At 41.3% G+C, this 15,587-nt stretch overlaps 1 protein-coding gene across 6 annotated transcripts in view; it reads right to left on the minus strand.

Annotated features, from left to right (window-relative positions):
• Positions 1–302: 302 nt before the first annotated feature.
• Positions 303–15,587, minus strand: part of BDNF (brain derived neurotrophic factor) — a 61,465-nt gene continuing 46,180 nt past the window's right edge. For 5 of the 6 annotated variants that reach the window (XM_086338558.1, XM_086338559.1, XM_086338563.1 and 2 more), the window contains exon 2: positions 303–1,589. In XM_086338558.1, coding sequence (XP_086194684.1) covers positions 816–1,589 — 774 coding nt within the window. In that variant the 3' untranslated portion in view covers positions 303–815. Of the gene's footprint in view, positions 1,590–13,899; positions 13,976–15,587 lie in introns of those variants that run through there. The other variant, XM_086338562.1, reaches the window with a different exon arrangement.

Consider the following 15,587-nt stretch of genomic DNA (forward strand, 5'->3'; position numbering starts at 1 on the left):
GCCCAGAGGGTGAGTGGGCGCCTAAGTGGTGCGCCATGGGGAGTGGAGTGAGCACTTCATTTGTTTGTCATAATTTTATTCACTTTCCAGTCATCTGATTGATACTGCCAACATCTCTGCAAATGAATCTTTGACAAATGAATCTTTTATCAACCAGAATATAGATGGAAGGAATTCTTTCCCCATCCCTACACCCTGTGGGAACTAAAAAACAAAACAAAACAAACAAAAAAAAACACAAAACAAACAAAAATATACCCCTCCCATCCCCGATCCCCTAAGCCAGTAAAGCGATGACAACAGCACCTTGACATTGTTTTAATTCCAACGCTATCAGAAGTTAAAAGCAGTAAAACAGATAGAGTACTAACAAGAACGAAGATACTTACTGTCTAAAATGTAAACGGAATGTTTTGGTTCAAATTTTTGTTAGACTTTTTCTTTCTTTTTTTGTCTGTTTTCTGAAAGAGGACAGTTTGTTATCAATTCACAATTAAAGCAGCATGCAATTTATTAGTAGTATTTTTTAAACTTTTTTTTTTTTTTACGTTTTTCAATTCTTGGCAACGGCAACAAACCACAACATTGAGGAATGTAAAGCAGACTTTTTAAAGTTGTGCGCAAAAAATGACTGTTTCCCTTCTGGTCATGGAAATGTCCAATAAATAGATTGTAGAACCACTGTACTGTATAAACTTCATTTATACATGCAGTTCATAAAATTATTTTTTTTCTTAACTGAATAATTTACCCTGTTATGTATATATACAAATAGATCATTTTTGTCTCAATATAATCTATACAACATAAAGCCACTATCTTCCCCTCTTAATGGTCAGTGTACATACACAAGAAGTGTCTATCCGTATGAACCGCCAGCCAATACGCTTTTTGCTATCCATGGTGAGGGCCCGCACGTACGACTGGGTAGTTCGGCACTGGGAGTTCCAATGCCTCTTGTCTATGCCCCTGCAGCCCTCCTTCGTGTAACCCATGGGATTGCACTTGGTCTCGTAGAAGTACTGCTTCAGCTGGCCTTTCGAGACGGGGACTTTTTCAAGGACCGTGACCGTCCCGCCCGACATGTCCACTGCAGTCTTTTTATCCGCTGCGGTCACCCACTCGCTGATGCTGTCACACACGCTCAGCTCCCCGCGGCGGGCGGGGTCCGAGTGGCGCCGGACCCTCATGGACATGTTTGCGGCATCCAGGTAATTTTTGTATTCCTCGAGCAGGAAGAGGAGAGGGGGCTCCAAAGGCACTTGACTGCTGAGCATCACCCGGGACGTGTACATGTCCGCGTCTTTATTGTTTTCCTCGCTGGGCCGAACTTTCTGGTCCTCGTCCAACAGCTCTTCGATCACGTGTTCAAAAGTGTCAGCCAACGACGACGAGGACGTCAGGCCTCTTGAACCCACCTTGGGCCCATTCATGCTCTCCAGAGTCCCATGGGTCCGCACACCTGGGTAGGCCAAGCTGCCTTGGGCTCGGAGGTTGGCTTCTTTCATGGGGGCAGCCTTCATGCAACCGAAGTATGAAATAACCATAGTAAGGAAAAGGATGGTCATCACTCTTCTCACCTGGTGGAACTGTGGGGAGAGAGCAGAAACAGGACACAAAGACGGTTTAGGGCTTTCTTTTGCTGGGAGGCAGGGCAGCCATCTGATTGTAATTCCAGGCCATTCTGCAAGGTCAAGGTTTCTGCTGTATTGGTGATAAACTTGCAGCTGCACCAGGCACGGGTTAATGTCAGTAGTGTGCCCAATAGGCTTTAATATAAACCAGAGCTGTGCAGCCCTGGTCCCAAGGTTGAGCATGTAAACCCTAGATTAGATGGCTCCTGAGCAAGTGAAAAAGAACTATGGCTTCGAGTGTGCTTTCTTTCTCCCACTTGAGCAGCTTTGTAAGTTTAATTTTTAATGATCTCTGCTCAGGCTGTCACAAGAAACACATCAAAAATGTTACCAAGCAACAACTGCACGGGTAATAGTAATTTTCCCCCCTCAACTTGGCAGCATGGCTCTAAGGCAGGAATGTGTGATGGGACCAGTAGTGCCTGTGGGGGGTGGGCCTTTCTACCTACAGACCATCCAGGCATGAACGAGAAAACGAGTCAGGGAGCTACAAGGAGGCTTCCCATTGACTCTCTTTCCTCCCACGGAGATAATACATTAGAAGAAAGGAGGGACTTCTTTGGTGGTCTAGAGTTAGGACTTGGCACTTTCACTGCTGTGGCCTGGGTTTAGTCCCTGGTCAGGAAACCGAGGTCCCCAAAGCTGTGTGGCATGGCCAAAAAAAACCCCCCAGAACAGAGAAAGATCATTTCATCAAGCCATCCAGTTTTACTGATAAAAAACCAAAGGCCACGGAGGACTTGCCTCCCATCATGAAGAAAGTTTCTGTTAGAACTCAGGGCTCCCAAGTCAAGCTCCAGTGTCTTTCTACTTATTTTTCTTACTACACTTTGGGTGGCCGTAATGAATATAAGTTTTGCTTATTCCCAAACAGAAGTCATTTTCTACATGTTAATTTTAATGACGTGTCTATGCCTGGGGCTGATATCATGAAAGGAACGTGTCTGCTTAAGAGAGAGCTGAAGAAGGAGGCGTCGAAAAGCTTGGAAGGCAATTTCCAGTGCCTGCCATATGCACATCCATGTGTATGTCAGCTCCCCTGGCCCCTTGCCCCTCAGCTTTTCTGGCGCATATGCAGACCCATCTAAGAGAGCGTAGCCTCTTTTTATTGGAATGTGGCCGGTGTGCACGTGTGGGTGCGTGCAAGCCCTAAGCTGATCGTACCTTTAAAAGGCCGAGTAGCACTGTATACATTTTGGTACAGGCAGCTGGTGGTTCTTTCTGGGCTTTTGAAGTTTTCTGGGAAGTCCCTTAAGAGCACACCACAAAATTAATCTTTTCCTGTTTGCCAGAGGGTAGCTATACTCTAAATTTGACTCTCTCTCTGCAAGCATGCTCTGGGAAGCCAATTAGAATGAGCGAACAAGTGAAGTGAGGACATACCTACAGACACAAGGTTACCGTCGGGTGGTAGAGGACATCAGAGTCACTTACCTGAGGCATCGCGTCCCTGAGTAGTAACGAGAAGCATCCTCCCCGCCCCCCACCTGGACACTCTAACTTACTCCTACTCCTCAGTTCTGGAGCAAGGACTTACAAAAAGACACTCATGTGCCATAGCTGTTATATTGTCAATCAGTAGGAAAGGGGACTGCCTGTCTGCCCATGAAGTATCACTTGCCAGGGAAGGTAACCTACCTCCAGTCAGTAGGTCATACTGCAGAAAGAGCTGAAACTCTGGGCATAAGGAACCAAGGTGTCTGTCCTCCACTTTTATTGAAATCACAGTTTCTACTACTATGAAGCTTAATTATTGTCCCCAGACACCAACCAATTTCCTTGCAGATTCAATCCTGCTTTGTGCAAACAGCAAGCATGCTTGGAGCTCCTTGGAGTGCACAGTCTCAGATTAGCACAGACACAAAGGTTTGAAAAAAAACACAGATATCCATTCTGCTAATACCTGAACTTCTGGAAAGATTCTGGATTCTACACCATCAAAGAACTGGATCCTCCAAGGAGATTTCTACTCCTGGCAGGCGGTATTTACACACTGAATGAAAACCCTTTCTCCTAGCATTCCCTGTCCAAATTAAAGCAACCCGAGGGGCACTTCAAATGCAGGTCACTGAAAAAAAAGACAAATTTAGAATATTTTACTCCTGCCCTCTATATCATACTGGCTGAGATTTGCTGTGATGAGCTACCTTTTTTAAAAAAATTGTATTTTGGCTGTGCCAGGTCAAAGTTGCAGCTTATGGGATCTAGTTCTCTGGCCAGGGATCAAACCTGGGTCACCTGAAATGAGAGTGTAGAGTCTTCACCACTGGACCACCAGAAAGTCCCTGAGCTATCTTTTAGTACCATATTCCCTGAAATCTAAGCTGCCATCCTCATAAAACATATCATTTTAGGTACCACTAGAATACAAAAAAATGCAGCCAGATAAACTATTGCTTTCATTACCACTTAGAATGGAAAAGAGCTCTTTTAGACTTATTTGGACATATTTTATCATAGATAACTTTTGTACAAATGTAAAAAAGAAAATTAAGCAAAATAACTTGGTTAAGGCAATGACAACTATGTTGCAACTGCTGCACAGCCCATGACAATAAAATGACATTAACTGTAAGACATGACCCAATTCAAGGATGTTTAAAGAAATTAGTAAGAAAATGTGCATCTTAGAATTAACAAAATGGGTAAGTTTCGTGTTTACTAAGTGCCCACACTCGCTGCTTAAAATGGCCCAAGGTATTGAGATATCTTAAACTATACAGGTGGAAAATTATTTTATTATCACTATCATACTGAGTCTTTAAATGATCCTTTTTTCTATACTTAGCTTAAAGAAGCTGACACTGTAAAGTTACTGCTTTTCACTTGTCTCATTTGTCTCTTTTTATTAAAAACTTTTTGCTTATAAAAGTAGTTCAGTTCAGTTCAGTCGCTCAGTCGTGTCTGACTCTTTGCGACCCCATGAATCGTAGCACGCCAGGCCTCCCTGTCCATCACCAACTCCCGGAGTTCACCCAGACTCACGTCCATCGAGTCAGTGATGCCATCCAGCCATCTCATCCTCTGTTGTCCCCTTCTCCTCCTGCCCCCAATCCCTCCCAGCAGCAGAGTCTTTTCCAATGAGTCAACTCTTCGCATAAGGTGGCCAATATATCACTTTCTCATCAGTTCCACAAGCAAGTACTTCAGAGGAACAAATGGCATCTGAGTAAATATAATTTGGCTTTCACCCTGAGCCCAAACATGGGCCTTCCTTAGAGCAGAACATCTGTAGACATTCAGTAATTAACCTACCTGGTGATAAAGCCCTCCCAGCACCCCCCCGCCCGCCCCCCAACACATTTCTACAATGCTGCCTGCCTGCTGGCTTATAAGGTCAATATTTCCTGTAGGAACAATGTTCCTTTCTAACTCTTCTGTTTCTGACAATGGTTTCTTGATACTTTGGACCACCCAGGGTGCAGGTTAGAAATCTTGGAATCAATTCTGATAATGTATTTCTTTCAAAGCCTTTAAATCCAGTCAATGAAGAAACCCTGCTCATTTTTCTAAAATATGTCTCCTGTCCATCCTATTTTCTCCATCCCACTGCCACTCTCTCGGCACACAGCCCTCACCATCTTATTTTGACTATAATCCTCTCATCCCCTTCAGTGTGCAGGACATCCTTTCTGCTCCACTTAACTCTGATGACCACTGTCTGACTAACCTCTCATCTTAGGCTCTTATATGAAGACGTGCAATGACTATTTATTCCACCAGATCAAATCCAACCTTTTTTTACTTGGTATTCAACACCTTCCAAAACCTGGCGTCATCCTACTTAGCTGACTTTCTTATGTTACTCAGTGCTCCATCACCTCTGCTCTGATCAAGCCAGTGTCCTTGGGAGTCCCATACACATCATTACCTGGAAGTGACTTGTTCCTTTCTTCTGGCAAATTCTTTTTTCTCTATCTGACTAAATCTTGCTTATTCTTCATGACCCACTTCAAGCATCAAATCACACGTGTCACCTTCTCTAATTGCTCCAGCACACACTGACCTTCTTTGCCTCTCGGATTCATGTTGATGTATGGCAAAACCAATACAATATTGTAAAGTAATTAGCTTCCAATTAAAATAAATAAATTTAAATTTTAAAAAATAAATAAAATTCCACATGACGTCTCATTTAGTACTTCATTCCGTACTCACTTGTTAATTGTTAACAGTGTTTGTTAATTATGCTAAGTCTTCAGTTGGATGATAAGCTCACTGAATCATAGGTGATTCCCCCATAATGCTTAACATATATACAGTAGTATATACAGAATAATACAGTAGTACTCAGTCAAAACATACTGACGATTTTATTAAATCATGAGAAGACACAGTTCTGACATCATTTTCATAGGAAGTCTTTCTACATGGCACATACCAGTGAACTCACTGAAATTATTAGGTCAAGTACAGGCTGTGCTAATCTCAAATTATAAGCTCTAAAGTATTTGATAGATGGTAATTATCAGCCATGGAGTTTCTCTAATAGGATAAAATTTTACTTGAGTAATAATTTTTAAAAACAAATAGTACTATAACACACTAACTGCCCCCACTACTTCCTGTATAGCTGTTTCTAAGAGAAGACTTGAAAAGGGGGCAGTAACAATAATTATAGCAAAAATTAGAACTTTCAGTCTTTTAATGTCCTTTCTTCTATTTACCTCTTTAATGAGTAATTCTATATACCATATTAGCAAATCATAAAAGGTTAAGTAAGTGCTTCCGTGACAATTTTCTTCTCTGACAATGTCTTCAGATGAGCCTTTATTGTGCAAGATACAAAAGAGGCTATGCAAAATTACTAAGTAGATTTTTAGTCTATATATCTATTTATATACAACAAAATTCACTGCTGCTAATTCTGTTCCAAGCCTTACAACAATCAACTCAACCACATCTATAAAATGCTAGGCAAGTTGTTTTTAGCCCCATTCTTGAAAAATTAAACATAGTGCACAGGGTTAAAAAGAAAATTAATGAAATAGAAATGAGGTTTGCTTTTAAGCCTTACTCACAAGTTTTAAACATTCAACCAGATGAATATCCATGACAGCATGCTGTAGTAATAGCTTTTATTTGTCTAAAAGACTATGGAATATTCACAATCAGCATTTGACTGTCACAAGGAGATAGAACAGGTGTTATGATCCACATTATACAGATGAGACAATTACTGTTCAGAGAGGTCAAGTAACCTATCAGACATCATAAAGCTATTAATAAAAGGTTACCTGTTTCACTGTCTACATTTTTACCATCAGGAGGCAGAAAAAAACATTTCTAAATATTGTTTTAATTTAAAATATTTAACTGCAGGGAGGAGAGGCAGTGCTATGAAAAGTGGTCAAAGAAGAAGCTTATAAAGTGTGGACACAATTTTCTCTGGTTATATATATCTTGGGGTCCAACTTTCTAAAGGCAGCACCATTAAGATATTTTGACCTTCAAGACCCTTCAATTTTAAGGCTTGATTAGTTCAGCAGATGGAATTTCAGACAATTCAGTCCTCCTCTAAAAGAAAGCTTTGCAAAAATTTATGCATGCTGGAGCCAAGTTTTCATGCCAGAGCTAAGAAGGGGAACCAAACAATAATATGGATAATTTGGGCATACAGGGAGAAAACTACAAAGCTTTGTTTGTTCCCCAATCCCTTTGAGTTCTGTCTATGAGCATGTAGACAAAGAAAACACAGTTTAAAGATATACTTGCTCATGTTAGTTCCATAAGCAACAATAATGGTAATGTTGGCAAAATTATCAACTAATATTTAATTTCTAACATACATGATGCAAATCAATTAAGAGCCACCTTAACAAAATCTTTCAAGTCAATATCAATAATCTTTAATTTGTATCCAGTTTCATTCCATGCATAGGTTAGGCTTACTGTTGTTGTTCATTCATCAGACATGGATCTGTTTTCAAGCTTTACAGTCTAGGAGGGAAGTAGGACATATATGTAAAGTAACTAAGATATAAAGGTAGAAATGACCCAGGAAATTACAGGTACAATTCTATAAAGAGAAAGAGGTTACTTCTAGCTAGAGAATGAAGAATACTTTGTGAGCAAAGATATCAAAGGATAGAAAGGATTTAAATATATCCAGAAAGGACCCCACTGATGGACAGCAGCTGGGTTAGAGGCATGGAGTACATTTCTTACTTGCCTCCTGAGAAATCTGTATGCAGGACAAGAAGCAACAGTTAGAACTGGACATGAAACAACAGTCTGGTTCAAAATCGGGAAAGGAGTACATCAAGGCTGTATATTGTCACCCTGCTTATTTAATTTATATGCAGAGTACCTCATACAAAATGCTGGGCTGGATGACTCACAAGCTGGAATCAAGATTGCAGGGAGAAATATCAACAACCTCAGACATGCAGATGATACCATCCTTATGGTAGAAAGTGAAGAGGAATGAAAAAGCTTCTTGAAGAAGGCGCAAGAGGAGTGAAAAAGCTGGCTTAAAACTCAGCATTCAAAAAACTAAGATCATGGCATCTGGTTCCATCACTTCATGGCACAAAGATGGGAACGCAGTGGAAACAGTTTTCTTGGGCTCCAAAATTGCTGCGGGTGGTGACTGCAGCCACAAAATTAAAAGATAATTGCTCCTTGGAAGAGAAGCTGTGACAAACCTATACAATGTATTAAAAAGCAGAGACATCACTTTGCTGACAAAGGTCCATATGGTCAAAGCTATGGTTTTTCCAGTAGTCATGTATGGATGAGAGAATTGGACCATAAAGAAGTCTGTGTGCCAAAGAATTAATGCTTTCAAACTGTGGTGCTGGAGAAAACTCTTGTGAGTACCTTTGACTGCCAGGAGATCAAAACATCAATCCTAAAGGCAATCAACCCTGAATATTTATTGGAAGGACTGGCGCTGAAGCTGAAGCTCCAGTACTTTGGCCACCTGATGCGAAGAGCTAACTCATTTGAAAAGACCCTGATGCTGGGAAAAATTGAGGGCCAGAGAAGAAGAGGGCAACAGAGGATGAGATGGTTGGTTGGCATCACTGACTCAATGGATCTGAGTTTGAACAAACTCAGGGAGATAGTGAAGGACAGGGAAGCCTGGTGTGCTGCAGTTCACGGGGCTGCAAAGAGCTGGACATGACTTAGCAACTGAACAACAACAACATTTCTGGGGAGAAGAGTTCTAGAACAGTGAGGAATAAGAGTGAATGACTGACAGGTTTTGAAAGGCTCTTTTAGGGTGATGCTCAAGAGTTTGGAACCTGCCAAACAAGCATGGAAGAATCAACCAGAGTTTCTGAGTGGGAGGAATGCTTTGAGAAGTTGTTTATCACCATATGTAGGAGAAACTGAAAGAAATGATGCACTGGAAGAGACAAGTTAATTAATTGATTTTATTCTTAGTGGCTATTGAGCTTTGAAAATAAATATTAAGGAGTACATATGGAGTAGGGGTTAAAAGTCTGGACATATCTTTTAACTTATTCTATGTATGTGTTTTTAGGCTTAAGTTGCCAAAAGCAAAGGGGTTAGAGAGAAGTATGCAGAGCTAGGTGGTAGCCACAAGCCATGTCTGTCTTGGTCAAAAGAACAGAACAGAGAGAGAGATGGAGGGAAGGCGAGAATATAAACTCTCATTCCAATTATGATTACACTGAAGTTGGGTTCTACTGCTCAGCACTTTTAATTCAAAGATCTCTAAATGGTTTGCAAATATTAAGTAATTAAGACTCATAGTACCCTAGAGGTGCAGGTAACTATAATTATCCCCATTTCATCTAAGAGGAAAGAGAACCAGAGTTTTTAATCAACTCATCTACTCGCTGCGGGTCCCCTGATAGAACAAGGTCAGAATCTCAGATTCCAAAGGAAAACCAGGCTTTCACTTACAGGGACTAGACTCTTCCATCCCTCTGCATTATTTTTGTATCGTTTGCCCATTAGGTACATGTTGTTTAGCCCAGAAGACTTAAAAACAGAAATACCTCACATTCCTGAACTAAAATAATGGGTCGCTGGAATCCACAAATAAAATGGAGAGGGAAAAGCTCAGACGTTCACCTACTTACCTGAATGACCAATCAATTGAAACTAATAAATATTTCAGTAAATGATATCTGATAATGTATATGTTCCAAAGCTGTGAAGAAAGTTCCTTTAAAAATGTAGTTCTTTTTAACCAAAACATAGTTAACGTCCAAGAGCACCTGATTATACTTCCTATGAAACACAGTCCTTCACACTACTCTCTGATCCCCAAGGATGCCCATGGTGACGAGTGACACCTGGAGACATTAGCCTCACCAGGAGTGCCAGAGAAACTGCTGATTCTTAGTTCAAACCCAGAGTGATACATACATGTGAGTACCGTGAAAAGAAAGTATATTTCCCTGAAGCATAAATTTAATATGTAGATGTACTCTTTGATAGAAAGCCGTATAACTCTGGTCCTTTATTCACTCTTTGTATTTACCACCCTATTTCTGAAAAATGATTTTTTTCCACTGGTTGGAGACCTACCTTATCCAGGAGTCAAACTAGATCATATTCTCCATTAGGCTAAGGATTAGGCATTTTCTGAAAGAATGCAATTTGTACAGTACCTTGCACAAACTATGTCCTCACACATGCTAAATGACTCCGTTCCCTTTGTGCTGGCAATATTTGCGTGGTTTTTAGGGAGGCACAAGTAAAGTAGGGAGGTGCAGTTAAAGTAAGGGGCGTCCCTGGTGGCTCAGCAGGTAAAGAATCCGCCTGCAATGCAGAAGATGGAGGAGACTCAGATTCTACCCCTGGGCCAGGAAGATCCCCTGGAGGAGGGCATGGCAACCCACTCCAGAATTCTTGCCTGGAAAATCCCATGAACAGAGGAGCCTGGTGGGCTGCAGTCCAAAGTGTCGCAAAGAGCTGGACAGGACTGAAGCGACTGAGCACAATTAAAATAAGAGCAGTAAGACTTCAAGTGAGTGACAACGATGGAATGAATTTTGGAATAAGAGACAGAAAATGCCTGGCAGATGAACCAAGTCTGGGCAGAAAACATCCCACCTGGCAGTCTAACCCCGGGCACAGCTGTCACCGTGTGAAGGTCTCCAAGAGCTCCCATCATTACTGCGCTGGGAAACCTGCTGTTCTACTAGAACCAAGGGAGCATCCCTGAAAGCCACAGCCGCCCAGAGCTGGCAGTCTTACCCATGCTCTGCACCCTAATACTGCCCCAACAGGGCACATCTCTAGCCTCTAATAAAGAAGTCTCAAGCATATGCAAGTCACATGCATATCAAGTAAGTAGACTGTTTAAAAAATGCTTTTAAAAAACTACCAATTGTTAGATTATAAGAACCAAATGGCAGTTAACATTCAATTAAAAAACTAACCTCTTTAATTATTAATAGGATTTTGTTTTCCTTAGAATTTCTGGTGGAATTTGTCATAATGAACTAAAATAAAGTTGATATTTAATAATGTTCTGACTATTAAAAGGCCAAAAGCAAGGAATTATTTATCAAATTTCCACACAGGATAGACAGTAATATTAATTATGAAGACACTGTCTACCTGGTGCTGTGAAGTTTTAGTAATCCACTGTGTAAGGAAGGGCCTGAAAAAATTATCAAGTGTTGATCTCTACAAATGCTGTGAAATCATAGGGAAAATTATCCTACAAAGGGAAATGACTGTGGAGATAGTAAATAAGGAGATGCAAACCTCATTATAACATAGGCATTTAAGTTATATTTAATCACACAGGCTTTGAATTTACAGAAAAAATTTACTCATAAAATTTATTTCATGCAACCTAAAGTCTCAAACTTCAGATAATTTTTTTAGTGCTACGTTTATAAGCTAAGTGTATTAATGCAATTCCAATCTGTTACAACAGAAGGAAAAACCTGTGGAGCCTGAAATAAGTTTTAGGAAATAGAGGTATGGGATCAGTTTCCACGGGCTGAAATTAAATGAAGTCTTGCTTTCCAAAGTGGAATCCATAGGCCTATACCATTAGCAAAACCTGGGAGCTAGTAAGAAAAGCAGACTCTCGGCTTCCCCGCCTCCATCCCATCCACACACCCACTCAGTCAGAATCTGCATTTCAACAAGGCTCATAAACTTCAAGGTGATTCACATACTTATTAAAAGTAGAGAAGCACCGGACTAAGTGATAAGACACAGAAATGATAGGGTTAACATCAACTTAAGTATCTTCCTTGGTTCAACTTGTTTTGTTTGGACATTTATTAGGTGGGAAAGTAGTTTTGCTTCTGTAACGTTAAGTAAAATTTGGGTTCCCTTTATGTCAACTGGCTTTTCCACTATTGTGTTTATACCATAAAGTGCAGGATACCTATAAATGTGACAGGTTGAATGAAAATTTATAGAGCACTACTGACCTAAATCTGGACTTCCACTCAGTCGCTAATTTTTATCTCAATGCTACAAGGCAAGGGCAAGCATAATTGGCTTCCCTAATCACTGCAACCTTAACACCAGTGACTCAAGCAGAATGACACTGGAAATGATATGACTAGTTACAGCAGCTAGTAGATTTCCAGGCAAATATTTTCAGCCAGATGTCTCTGATCCTTCTAAGTTCTTCTGTCTTGAAATAATGGAACAGAGGCAGAAAGAACAGACTCACCCACTCAATGGAGATGTCTTATTTCTAGGCTTGTCCTAAAACAAACAGATCCAGCTCTCTCCTACCAAGTACTATGAAATTAAAACAAAAACTCACAAAAGAAGACTACAACATGGAATCCCCCGGCAATCCAGTGGTTAGGATTCCTCACTTTCACTGCTGAGGCTCAAGCTCAGGGTTCAATCCCTGGTCGAGGAACTTAGGATCCTGCAAGCCAAATGGTGAGACTAAAACAAACAAACAAACAAAAACAACAGCCGCAGCAGCAAATAGTCCAACTCGAAAGTATAAAGCATCAAAATCCCCTCCACAACTCAAGTCGGTCTTTATTTCAATAAGGTACCCAGCAGCAACCCATTTCTCAATTGAGTTCCAGCATCTAGGATCATTTGTTTCAAGATGGAAGCACCAAAAATGATTTAAAAAAAAAAAGATTTCTAAAGAAAAGTAAAAAATTTGAGTTGAATGACATTATCAGGAAATTGATGGGGTAGTTTCATAAACAGAACTGGAGACTGGTCCACTGTTCAGGCTTTTTTTTTTTTTTTTTTTACAAAGGACTGAAAAGATGGCTAATTTCCAAAGCCCAAGAAGTCACCAAGTTCACCGGTACAAATGCAAATGACTCACACGGAGAACCCCGATAATGTGGCTGTTAAATCACTGGCGAATGAGTGGGGCTGAGATGCCACAGACCCTGTTCTCCCAGGAGATCCACCTTGAGCCCCACAGAGTTGACACAGATGTCAGCACTGTTAGGGACTGCCTCCCTAAACAAGGCGGTGGCACCCACTGACAGGGGCTGTCGTGAAAGCACAGAACTCGGATCTTCTTCCAGTTTCTGGATCCAGGAAGGAGCATGCTTTAACTAAAAAAACATGCAGGGGTAACACAACTGCATTCTCTGTCCCTAAGGGGAGAACATGCAGTAACTCAAACCAGAGGATGAAGAAAAGCCCTCTTTAAGAAGTTTGCCACAATGTGAAGACTGGGAACATGCCAGAACAATTGGAAAAAAAAAAAAAGCAGAGAAGAAAGTTAAGACCCGTCTGTCCTATTTCTGCCTCTTTCTTCGGAAGTGGCAATGTCACATCGACAGGCTGCTCTCAGGGTGCTGTTGGACTGACACTCTGGAGTTTCTGCCAGGAGATGCTACGGGGACTTTGACAGCTGTGAGCCAACACCCACTCGACACCGTCGCCACACAAACACGCTCTTAATGGACCCCAGAGCTGCGGTAAAGGCATGCCCTTCTCAGTGTTTCCACAGATGGTGCTCCTGGAAATTTCCATACCCAATGTATGCCTGTGGTTAATTAGTTATCTGAGCAATTCCCATAAAGAATATCTGCACACAATTAGACCCATTTTAGGTCCAAACCGGAAGGCTTCAACGTCATTAAGTCAGAAGGGGTGGAAAGAGAATAGGATGGATGAAGAGATCTCCCTCTAGATTAGACCCCATCCTTGGAAATACACAAAATTTTAATTTTTAACAAAGCAAAGGAGGTGAAAACAGGTAGGGGAAGAACGTGGACGGATAAGTTGCCTCTAGAATCAAAAGAATAACATTCCTTTAGAAGCCACTACCAAGAAATCCTAGGGGAAAGATAAAGTGAGCAAGAGAAGAAAAGCTCACCTTTATGAGACCATTTTCAGGAATCAGTTTGTTAAATTCCACTGCAGCACCAATACACACTCCACAGCCCTTCTTCTGGGATGCACAGTCATATACAGGAGCGTGTGGGTAGAGGCCGAAACGTGTGTGGACACGCCACCCTTTCTGTAGCAACACAGTGTTCCGCGCGTTCACGAGGATTAACCTTTTCCACAAACGGTGCAAACTGGTGGCTCCACACACAGAGTTGTCCTTCGGGTTATTTTTGCATCTAACTATAATTTCTTTTAATTGCTTACTGTAAAGCACAGGAAAGTGCTCATTATTTGTAGCTTAATGCAGGAGCAAGAATAATTGCAGTCCCCCGCCCACTGCCCTCACCCCAGCCCCTAACCCTTCTGTGTGTCACCGTTCATTTGAAGAGCACAAGGAATCTAGTTTGTGGGCCCGAAACATAATGAACCAGGTGTGGACCTATTCTAGAAACTGGCTGTGCTCCAGAGCTACTATAAGATACAAGGAAAATACTAACATCTCAGATGGCAAAAGATCTATATGGCTGGTCAGGAAATACCCACATCATAGACTGTACCTATAGGAAACATTCAAGTCTGTGGTTTCATGAGTATGAGGACTGTGAGAACATCTGCTTGCCTCCAATCCTTTTCACTCAACATTGACTCCTACATAAGACATGCAAACTCTTAACACTAATATATTTAATCTAAGCAAGGTAAGGAAGGCTGTGTTTCCACACAGTACCATAAAGACATACAGTATTGGTAGCGGTGTATATAGTGGGGATTTGGGGAAGATGCTCTGGGACATTACATTAAATAAGTAATGTCAAACTTCTCTTCGAATTAGAAAGTGACTTAAAATAATAGCTAACATTTATTGGTTCTGGAGGTAATCTAATTATGAATAGTAAGTTTACAGCTGAGAACACTGAGACTCAGAGAGATTTATAAATCATATTGCCTAACACCATATGCCCGGCATGTGGTGGAAATGGAATGTGAACCCGGCTGGCTCGCGTGCTTTTATCCATACGGGGTCAGATGTGGATGTGGTGTCTTATATTTTGAGGGAGGTCCATTGCCCCAGTTTCTTATTTATTTAAGCAAAGCCCCATGTGATCATTCCTGATAAGTAGTTTGTTTACATGCTAATTCCACAGAGGTTGAATATAAGCCTAAGGTTTCCTCCTCGCTACCCTCTTCCCAATATTGAATTATCCCTCAAGGCACCAACCATACATGCATACTTAACAAGGCAGAGTGTCAAAATTCTGCAGGAATTTGCTGGACATTTCCCCCTGAGGTCTCTTCAGGCACTGGAAAAGAACCACATGCTTTTCAGACTAGGAGCCACAGCTACCAAGGCCACGCCTGTCAACTCCACATGAGTAAGAATGACTTCAATCAAGAAGCACCCGAGTGCCTTTAAAAAATACTTGTGACATAAAAACCTTTCTTTTTAGTATCTCAACCTGATCCCTTCCAAGTGTAGAGACCTGGCAAACTAGGCTACCCCGTTTCTGATTCATGCAGTTTTTCCTGTTTCAGGAACAGGGCTGAGGGCAGACTTCCCTGGTGGTCCAGTGGTTGAGAATCTGTCTTTCAATGCAGGGGACACGGGTTTGATCCCTTGTCTGGGAACTAAGATGTCATATGCCACAGGGAACCAAGCCCATGCTCCACAACTAG

Source organism: Bos grunniens, chromosome 15, assembly GCF_055505025.1.
Source record: "Bos grunniens cultivar Pamir isolate PY7600 chromosome 15, Bosgru_T2T1.0, whole genome shotgun sequence".
NCBI classification, from domain to species: Eukaryota; Metazoa; Chordata; class Mammalia; order Artiodactyla; family Bovidae; genus Bos; species Bos grunniens.